Genomic DNA, 10,540 nt, shown 5'->3' on the forward strand with positions numbered 1-10,540 from the left:
GTTTGCTTGTGACTGCTGCTTCATTGCATTAATTTTGGACTGGAAGCCTTGATTGTTGCTGAGTTGGTGATTTTGTTGAAAGATTTCTTGAGATCAACTTGCTCCACAGGCAGAGTCAACACCACTGAGCAAAAAAGAGTTGTATCTTGTACAAACAATAATTAAAAGTACAAACAAAACAAATTGACGTACTGAAATATTTATAGGAGACACTAGAACAAACCTATGCAAAGCCTAAAATGATTATAAAATCATAAGTTAACTGTATGAAAAAGGAAATGTGCAAAAAAAATTGTTTCACAAACTAACTAGCCACAATTGACAATGGACAGATGGCGAAGAAAACTTTTTTACATGGTTTGATTCTATTTCATGTATGTACTTCATTTGGTTGCTACCCCTGCATCCACTTTGGAATTGTTGACTTGGGGTCTTTTTCTCTTTTTGATGATGAATTTGTTGATCTTTTTTCACTGAGGTGTGGCCTTGTAGACTCCATTTTGAAGTTCATTCCTCCACAAAATCCTAATTTTGGATGTCACTCAACCTTGACTCCCAAAGCCATGGAGTCCTAATGGTTATTGGCTGATGGAATAGACTCTTCACTTTTTGCATACTCCGTTTCAAGTGAGGATGGCGTGGAGTCGTGGTGTTTAGTTGGTGATGGTGTGGACTCATGTGTACTCACTTTAGGTGAGGAAGTTGTGGAGTCATGGTGTTTCTTTGGTGATGGAGTCAGCTCTTGTGTACTCATTTTAGGTGAGGAAGTTGTGGAGTCATGTTGTTTCTTTGGTGATGGAGTTAACTCATGTGTACTCATTTTGGGTGAGGAAGCTGTGGAGTCATGGTGTTCTTTTGGTGATATCATAGACTCGTGTGTACACATTTTAGGTGAGGAAGTTGTGGAGCCATGGTGTTTTTTCGGTGATGGAGTCGACTCATGTGTACTCATTTTGGGTGAGGAAGTTGTGGAGTCATGTTGGTTTTTGGGTAATGGTGTAGACTCATGTGTACCAATTTTGGGTGAGGAAGCCATGGAGTCATGGTGTTTCTTTGGTAGAGTAAGCTCATGTGTACTCATTTTGGGTGAGGAAGCTGTGGAGTCATGGTGTTTTTTGGGTGATGGTCTAGACTCATTAGTTTCATGTGTATCCATTTCAGGTGAGGAAGATTTTTTATGTTTCATGGGTGATAGGGTAGACTCTTCACTTTTGGATGAGGAAACTGTGAGGTCCTGAGGTGACTTAGAAGATTCTTGCACTTTAGTTTTGCTAGTTGGTTCTACAATATCCACTGATTTGGTAGGTGACTCTACTTTGGCGGGCGTAGCTGTAAGATCATGCTGAATCTTGGGTGAGTCTGGAGACGTCTCATTCTTATGAAGCGAGTCCTTACCATCATGATCGTCATTCTTGGTGGATACATCAGTGCCCTCGTCATTTTGTTCTATTAACTCTGGATTGACCTCTATCTTTTTCTCGACCTCCAACAGTCCAAGCTTTGCATCAATATTCTTAATTGCAGTTGTTAATGATCTTGCATCACAAGCAGCTGCTAATCGTCCACCTGATGTTGCCTGTTTATGAGAATAAAAGAATATATCACCTGATGTTGCCTGTATACTATTATTATTCTCATTATCTAATAAGTAATACAACAAGATCCCAGAAGTTGGCCAAATGATCATGAATTTCGCAACAACAGAAAGATAGCTGAAATGTATTTCCTCTTGAATTGAGTTGAACCCCCTTGGCCTCTTCATGCATGTATTTATTTTTTTATATTTCAAGCCCCCTTAGTGAAAATCCTAGCTCCTCTACTACCCACCCTTCTTCATAGATCCGCCCATAGAATCTAACAAACTGACAACATAAAGTCACTTGAATCATTGGATGCTAGAAAAAGTGTAAGTTGCACAAACCATTTCATAACATACCTGTTCCAATTGTTCAGCCCTTTTCTTAAGAGCTTCTGAAGATGCTTCCTTGTAAATAAGTTTTAAAATGTAGACCAAGTGAGATTGGAGATTCTCTTTACGGTGTTCTTCTGCTTTGCATTGGGGAACAGTCGATTGGCAACCAACGGGATAAAAGGGACAATTGACAAGCTTCATTGTACAAATAGTTATACAATGCCGGTCCATTTCACGTCTCATGAGCATTTCTGGGCACTTCTGCTCACACTGAAGTATTTTGAAAGGACACTCCGAATCATGCTGTTCAAGTTGAGCTGCACTAAATCTTGCATTACAACCCTCATTTTCACAGTGTATTTCCCTGAAACCACACGAAAAGACATGTTTCGCAAGCTCTTCTTCGGACTTAAACTTCATATTGCAGTGAAAGGTGTTTTTGAAATCAATGTTTCGAATCACAGTTTGTGCTACGGTTTCCCTCCTCGCCATCAACCAAAAGCCATTTATCTCCATTTCTTGTACAAAATCATCTATTCTATCCTCTCTTCTTTCACTTAGTATCCAACCTGAAACCTTGCTAAAAAAATTTCTCTTCGACTGACCAAAATCATCGATAAAATCCGAAATGTTATCATAAGGGTTGTCCGACACAATGGTTTCTGTTCCACCTTGTAACACAACAGATTCAGCAACAAATGTCTCGCTTCTCTGGATAAGATAGTCCACCATTTCTCTTCTGATATCAACAGCCATAGAAGCAGGGCTCTTGAATAAACCACCAGTCGTGTTGTCAACACAAGCGGAGGCTAATCCTGTAAGGAATTCCTGTGCTACCTTTCGAACCATTTCTGCATCAAATAGATTACAAGAAAAGAGAGGACACTCCTCTTTTACTTCTTCGAGATTTGTTGGTTTCATATCCCCTTCATTTTTAGGGGGATCCATGTTTGAAGAAGCTTCCAACATATCTGAAGAGACAATTAACTGCATTACAGTAATCAGGATAAATGTTATTCCATTGTGCATCAATAATCAATAAATAACATTCAACAACCAGCTTTTTTTTAATTTTTAGCTTCAGAAAAATTGTTTCTGCTTTCAATTAATAGCAGAACGTGCATTAGTTCAAGAAAATTCATATGTTTGTGCAAAGCACTTAGTACTTTCCCTATTTTCCAACCTCCAAACAAACACAAGTTGAGGTTAAATGCGAAGCATTCAATCTAAAAGGATTATCTTCTAAGCTAAAGCGGAATCCTTGAAAACAATAGGAGTTACTAATCCTTGTCTGAGGCTTTCTTTCCTCAAAATTACACGTTTTCACTTAACCCTCGAATATATAATTGTCCTCAAATAAAAACAAAATCAAGCTTCACATACAAATTATAAAACTAAGTGATCGTTGAACCTGAAGTAGTAATCCAACTATCAATCTTACCTCCTATGATAACCAATATCGATATTGAAACACACACATTATCTTACATTAAGAATTTAGACATAACTAACACATAAAGGGAAAAAATCCATCTGAATCAAGACACTGAGTTCAGAATCTAACCTATTCAGACCAAGAAATAATCAAAGGAATCACTACAACAAAAACATTTTTTATCGGCAGTAAATATGTACATTAACAAAGAATGTTATAGTTAATTGGCTTTAGAAACATATATAAAGAGTGTTAATTGCCGCTAAAACTACATATTTAGTTGCAATTAAGCTATTATCGTTAATTAATTGATACTAAATATCAGTTTTGATATAGTGAATGCCTCCAATTTTAGAGCAATTGTGAAATGACAATTAAAGAATCACACATAAAATCCAAAACAGAACATAGAAGAAGAGAGAAAGATCACCTCTAACTTGTATGGAATAAGCTTGGATCAAATGTAAAATGGATAGGAAATATACAAACCTAGAATCCAAAATCACATTTTTAGAGAAAGACAAAATGCAGATAAAAAGAAGAAGCAAAAAAAAAAAATACGTAAAAAGAAAAGACAATAAATTTGAGGGGAAAACAAAATAAAGTAGGTTGTGAATATTTGAGTGGTTTTGCATCTTTGTCTCCTCAACGGAACTGAATAATTTTCTACAAAATTAATTATTCTAACCGATAAAACCGTCCCTCCATCATAACCTCTTCTCTATCTATATTAGGATCCAGCTCCTCTCAATTTTTCTTCTCTCCATTTTCCCCAAGTTCCTACTTAGATGTATGACACTTATATTATTTAAATATCAATGGTGCATAATATTAAGTAATCAAATACCTTAATCATGAACAAAAGGATATATATTACCATTTAAATTTATCTAATTATTGTTATCAAAAAACCATCTCACAATTTTTTCGCACCATAGTTCAAATCATTTTCGTTATCTATAGTTTTTCCATTCACACAAAAAAAAAAGTTTCTTCATAGACTAAATTTCTGTCAATTTAAAATAAACATTTAAATAAGCTATTTTATGAAGAAAAAATATTGTAAATCATAAAATAGAATTTTTAGCATTCAGATATTAAATAATAAGTATTAAAAATTACTTTGCCGTAAAATATCAAAGAAAACTAAAAGTTAGACTAACTTTTCCAAAAAATAGATAGAATTTATTTTTTTAAAAAAACAAAATGTCTATAGATTTGATCGTGACTCAAGTTGTTAAACTATAGAAAAACTCTTTTTATATCAAAATCTTAATGCTATTTAATTGAAGTAAATCCATTTTTTTCTCAAAAATTTGGAAAATGAATATTTTCTTACTAAAGTTGGAAATCTTAAATATTTTTTTTAATCATGGTTAATTAGTATACTTCTTTGATTAAGAAAATTAATTAATCCACACCTTTAATATTTCAGTAACATAGATGTCGTACATCTAAGTAGGAACTTGGGAAAAATGAAGAGAAGAGAAATGGAGAAGAGCCAAATCCTCTATATTACAACCAAGTTTAAATGCACATTAAGATGTATATTCAGATTTACAAGTCTGAACTTGAATACAGGGCCATCTTAACCACTAGGTCACTAAAGTCATCGCTTGGGCCCCTTTTTTTAAAAAAAAATGTACTTACACTGTTGTAAATCATTTTGGTGGTTAAATGGATGACCATAACTCCTTGGTTAATTTCTCTCCTTTATGAGTTGTAATGTTGTTGATAATGTGGTCAAATGGATGATCATAACTCCTAGGTTAATTTCATCCTTTATTGGTAGTAATGTTGTTGATAATATGGTTAATTGGATGACCATAACTCCTAAGTTTATTTCCTCCTTAATGTGTAGTAATTCTCAAGGTTTAATGTAATGTTTATGACACCCTTTGGTATAAATAGAGGTGTTGAGAATAATGTTGAAAGAACACTTGAAAGAAAGAAAGTGATCTTATATTGTTTCTCTTGTGCTATATTCTTCTTGTCTTCCTTTTTATATTGTTCTTTTGTTCTTAAGTTTCACAATACGTTATCAGCACGAAGTCTCAAGGTTGAACAACATTTCTTGTGAGGTATCCATTTATAATCTAATATTAAAATTATTAAATTGTGGCTATACTTTTTCTACTTTACATGTTATTTATAATTGAATGAAAAAAAAAAAGGCTAACCATTTATCGATTTTGCGAAGAGAAGATGAAGGTCATTGTTTTTGTGAAAAAAAAATGAATGGACTACAAATTCGAGTGTTTTCTGTTCTCAATGAAAAAAGTGAATTATCTATACTATTGATTATTTTTTAATGAAAAGACTTTATCTAACAATTTTACTAAAAGTTATTTTGTTATTTGTGAGGAATAATATTAATTTAGATTGTATGCTAATTTTACTTTGATGAAAAAAAGTTTTGCTACCTAATTATTTACTCATTGTCTATTTTACTCTAATTTAATTATTTTCTATGATATTTTTATCATGTCGAATTTATCAAAGCTTGTGGCACTTGATATTTTTGGAAATAATTACTTGTCATGGGTACTCGATGCTAAAATTCACCTTGACGCTAAAGGTCTTGGTGCCACTATTACCAATGGTAATACAACGTCGAGTTAGGACAAAGCAAAGGCAATGATTTTCCTTCGTCATCATCTGGATGAAGGATTGAAGGTTGAATACCTTACGGTGAAAGATCCATTGGAATTGTGGACTGGTTTGAAGGAAAGGTATGACCACCTTAAGGCAATGGTATTGCCAAGGGCTCATTATGAATGGATTCACTTGCGGTTATAGGATTTTAAAACTATATGTGAATATAATTATGTTGTATACAAAATTACTTTCCAATTGAAATTATGTGGGGCAGATATAAAAGATGAGGACATGTTGAAAAAGACTCTCACAACTTTTCATGCCTCAAATTTGGCATTACAACAGCAATACCATGAAAGGGGATTCAAAAAGTATTCTGAGTTGATCTCATACCTTCTTGTGGCTGAGCAACATAATACTCTTTTATTGAAAAATCATGAGGCCCGTCCCACGAAAACTGCTCCTTTACCGGAAGCAAATGAGGTTGAAGCACATGGCCAGTCTGAAAGAAGACAAAATAAAAATCAGGGCCAAAATAATGTGCGTGGATGTGGCAATGGCAGAGGACGATATAATAATCATCGTGGTGGTGGTCGCCACAAAAGGGAGAACAATATGGGTTCTCAAGCAATCCTTCAAGAGGCAATTGTCATCGTTATGGCATGAAAGGGCATTGGAAGAATGAATGTCGAGCAGTTGAGCATTTTGTTAGGCTTTATCGAGATTCCTTGAAAAGAAAAGGAAATAAAAATGGTGCATCTTCTTCTAATGCTCGGGTGGAGTCACACTTGACTTATAAAAATAATGCCAAGGCAGGGCCTTCACAAAAATATGATGACAATATTGAAGCAAATTTGGCTTTAAAAGATGATGATTTTGATGACCTTGATGATAATACTCATTTGGAAGTTGAAGACTTCTTTGGAGATCAAAACTAATGTTTGATCATTTGATTGGGGAAAATAATTATGTTATTTTATTTATGTGCTTTTAATTGTTATGTTTTTCCTTATGTTGTTTTTATATTCAGAAAAAAAAAAGTAATTTTATTTTCTTGCATAGTTGTTGTTTTTTCATATTTCTTATGATGTACTTTTATTTTATGAAGATAAATAAAATTCCTCAATCTTCAATTGGTTCAAGATGAGTGATGGAGATATGTGTCTTCTTGATAGTGCTACAACCCACACTATTTTAAGAGAAAGGAAATATTTCTCTAATTTGATTATGAAAAAGGTTTATGTTAATACAATATCTGGTAGTGCAAAATTAATTGAGGGCTCTGGAAGAGCGGCCTTACTACTACCTGGGGAAACAATATTAAATATTAAAAATGCGTTGTACTGTAGTAAGTCTCAAAGAAATTTATTAAGTTTCAAGGTTATTCGCCAAAATAGCTATCACGTTGAGACTGCCAATGAAGGAAAGGTTGAATACCTTTATATTACTATTGTAAAATTGGGGTAAAAATATGTGCTTGAAAAATTACCCACATTTTCTTCTGGATTGTACCATACAACTATTAGTATGGTTGAATCACATGCCATAGTAAACAAAGGGTTTACTAATCCTACTGATTTTATCATTTGGCATGACCGGTTGGGCCATTAAGGTTATAATATGATGCGCAAAATTATTGAGAATTCACATGGGCATACTTTGAAGAACCAAAAAATTCTTCAATCAAAGAAATTCTCTTGTTCTGCTTGTTCTCAAGGAAAGTTGGTTATTAAACCATCAACAACTAAGGTTGGGATTGAATCCCCTGCATTTCTGGAACGTATACAGGGTGATATATGTTTCAATATGGGGGCATGTTATTTTGCATGCAACAGCATTGGTGCGCATAAGGCCAACTAGTTATCATGAATTATCTCCATTACAGTTGGTTTTTGGTCATGAGCCAAATATTTCTCATCTTAGAATTTTGGGTGTGCGGTATACGTTCCAATTGCCCCACCGCTACGCACAAAGATGGGTCCCCAAAGAAGGTTGAGGGTGTATGTTGGGTATGAATCTTCTTCTATATATGATCAAATATTTGGAACCTATGATAGGAGATATATTTACGGCAAGGTTTGCTAGTTGTCATTTTGATGAATCAGTATACCCAATATTAGGGGGAGAACATAAGCAATTGGAAAAAGAGATAGATTGGAATTCATTATCTCTATATCATTTGGATCCTCGAACAAATCAACGTGAGCAAGAGGTTAAAAAGAAGATTTATTTGCAAAATGTTGCAAATCAACTGTCAGATGCACTTACTAACCTTTCAAGGGTTACTAAATCTTCTATTCTAGCAGCAAATGCTCCAGTTCGAGTTGATGTCTCGATAGGATAAACTGTTAAAGCAAATGAGTCTAAACCACGTTTAAAACGTGGTAGGCCAATTGGTTCAAAGGATAAAAATCCTCGAAAAAGAAAAGGAACAAATGATCATGAAGATCATACCATGGAGAAAATTGCTCAAGAAGAGCTCCCAGACATAACAAATGATAAGTCCACAAAGAAGGTCCAAATAACTGAAAATAATGAGAATGAAGAAATCTCAATAAGTTATGTCTCAATGGAATCGAAATAATATTGTGGTAGACAATATTTTTGCTTATAATGTTGTTGTTGAAATAATGCAACAAGGTGAGAATGTTTAACCAAAATCTGTCAATGAATATAGACAGAGAAATGATTGGCCAAAATGGAAAGACGCAATTCAAGCGGAATTGACTTCACTTTAAAAACATAAAGTTTTTGGACCAATAGTCCGAACACCTGAAGGTGTCAAGCTAGTGGGGTACAAATGAGTTTTTGTGCGAAAACGAAATGAAAAAGGTAAAGCCATAAGATATAAAGCACGACTTGTGGCACAAGTTTTTTTGCAAAGGCCTGACATTGATTATGTGGAGACATATTCTCCCGTGGTGGATGCAATTACCTTCATGTATCTAATAAATTTGGTAGTTCATGAAAAGCTTGAAATGCGTCTAATGGATATTGTCACAACCTATTTATATGGCTCTTTAGATCACGATATTTTCATGAAAGCTCCTGAAGCATACAATGTGCCTGAAGCATATAAAAATTCGCAAGAAAAATGTTCGATAAGGCTTCAGAAATCCTTATATGGATTGAAACAATCAAGGCGAATGTGGTACAATCGTCTTAGCCAATTTTTGCTAAAGGAAAGGTACAAAAATGACCCTATTTGTCCTTGTGTTTTTATAAAAAGGTCTGGATCTGATTTTGTTATAATAGTTGTGTATGTTGATGATTTAAATATCATTGGCACTCCTAAAGATCTTTCAAAAGTTGTTGAGTGTTTAACGAAAGAATTTGAAATGAAAGATCTTGGTAAGACAAAATTTTGTCTTGGCCTACAGATTGAGCATTTGAAAAATGGATTTTTCGTCCATCAATCAACATACACAGAAAAGGTTTTAAAGCGATTTTACATGGATAAATCACATTCATTGAGTACCCCGATGGTTGTGAGATCGCTTAACATACATAAAGATCCATTTTGACCTCAAGTAAATGATGAAGAGCTTATGGGCGATGAAACTCCATATCTTAGTGCCATTGGAGCACTTATGTATCTTGCCAATAATACTCGACCAGATATATGTTTTGCAGTAAGTTTATTGGCAAGATTCAGCTCGTCCCCAACAAAGAGACATTGGAATGGAGTCAAACATATATTCAGATATCTTCAGGGAACCATTGATATGGGACTATTTTATTCTGATAAATCCAAGTCAGAAATGATTGGTTATGTAGATGTTGGATATTTGTCTGATCCACATAAAGCTCGATCTCAAATATGCTATTTATTTACATATGGAGGCACAGCTATAGCTTGGCGTTCAATGAAGCAAACACTAGCTGCTACTTCTTCAAATCATGCAGAAATAATAGTCATCCATGAAGTAAATCGGGAATGTGTTTGGTTGAGATCAATGACTCAACATATTCAAGAAATGTGTGGCTTTTCTATGGAAAAAAATATTCCAACTACATTGTATGAAGACAATGTTGCATGTATAGCTCAGCTGAAAGAAGGATATATTAAAGGAGACAGAACAAAACACATTTCACCAAAATTCTTTTTTACTCATGATCTTGAGAAGAAAGGTGAAATAAATGTTCAACAAATTCGCTCAATTGATAATTTAACGGATCTGTTCACCAAAGCATTACCAACCTCAACATTTGAAAAGTTGGTATTCAAGATTGGAATGCGTCGTCTCCAAGAAATTAAATGATGTTCGCAACAGGGGGAGTAAACTACGCGCTGATACGCTCAAATTACACCTCCCTACAGAAGTATAAGCGATCTTTATCAAGTAAAGAACCCAACTTGTAGGTTGGGATCGATCCCACGAGGAAAATGGTTTAGACTTTACTTTAACTAACAATTATATTCAATTAGTCAAATTATTTCCATAAACAGGTAATAAAAAGGGGGGTTGTGCTTGTGTAAAACAAATAGTAAGAACTTAATAAGTAATCAATAATCAAACTCAACTTTGGTTGTTATCAAGATAAGAGAAATAACTAGGGTATACGTGTTCCCCACAATCTCATAACGCAGTAAT

The 10,540-nt window shown here is 34.2% G+C and overlaps 3 protein-coding genes across 3 annotated transcripts; 2 read left to right on the plus strand and 1 right to left on the minus strand.

Annotated features, from left to right (window-relative positions):
• Positions 1 to 208: 208 nt before the first annotated feature.
• LOC125856632 (uncharacterized) lies at positions 209 to 3,866 on the minus strand. Its single transcript, XM_049536221.1, has 3 exons — positions 3,778 to 3,866; positions 1,937 to 2,899; positions 209 to 1,576 (listed from the first exon to the last, which is right to left on the minus strand). Exons 2-3 carry the CDS (start codon positions 2,879 to 2,881, stop codon positions 572 to 574), a joined length of 1,950 nt encoding a protein of 649 aa, XP_049392178.1. The 5' UTR covers positions 2,882 to 2,899; positions 3,778 to 3,866; the 3' UTR covers positions 209 to 571.
• A 2,118-nt stretch (positions 3,867 to 5,984) lies between these two features.
• LOC125855879 (uncharacterized) lies at positions 5,985 to 6,611 on the plus strand. Its single transcript, XM_049535537.1, has 2 exons — positions 5,985 to 6,066; positions 6,220 to 6,611. Exons 1-2 carry the CDS (start codon positions 5,985 to 5,987, stop codon positions 6,609 to 6,611), a joined length of 474 nt encoding a protein of 157 aa, XP_049391494.1.
• Positions 6,612 to 9,493: 2,882 nt separating this feature from the next.
• LOC125855880 (secreted RxLR effector protein 161-like) lies at positions 9,494 to 10,207 on the plus strand. Its single transcript, XM_049535538.1, has one exon. It carries the CDS (start codon positions 9,494 to 9,496, stop codon positions 10,205 to 10,207), a length of 714 nt encoding a protein of 237 aa, XP_049391495.1.
• Positions 10,208 to 10,540: the final 333 nt, after the last annotated feature.

Source organism: Solanum stenotomum, chromosome 2 (genome assembly GCF_019186545.1).
Source record: "Solanum stenotomum isolate F172 chromosome 2, ASM1918654v1, whole genome shotgun sequence".
NCBI lineage: Eukaryota > Viridiplantae > Streptophyta > Magnoliopsida > Solanales > Solanaceae > Solanum > Solanum stenotomum.

What these genes read in the sequence shown, in the direction of transcription:
- LOC125856632 (XM_049536221.1), bottom strand. Translation starts at nt 2,881, where the DNA reads ATGTTGGAAGCTTCTTCAAACATGGATCCCCCTAAAAATGAAGGGGAT. An exon ending in GGGCTGAACAATTGGAACAG is followed by an intron (nt 1,577 to 1,936) that starts GTATGTTATGAA and finishes TCTCATAAACAG; the next exon opens with GCAACATCAGGTGGACGATT.
- LOC125855879 (XM_049535537.1), top strand. Translation starts at nt 5,985, where the DNA reads ATGATTTTCCTTCGTCATCATCTGGATGAAGGATTGAAGGTTGAATAC. An exon ending in TCCATTGGAATTGTGGACTG is followed by an intron (nt 6,067 to 6,219) that starts GTTTGAAGGAAA and finishes TATGTGGGGCAG; the next exon opens with ATATAAAAGATGAGGACATG.
- LOC125855880 (XM_049535538.1), top strand. Translation starts at nt 9,494, where the DNA reads ATGGGCGATGAAACTCCATATCTTAGTGCCATTGGAGCACTTATGTAT.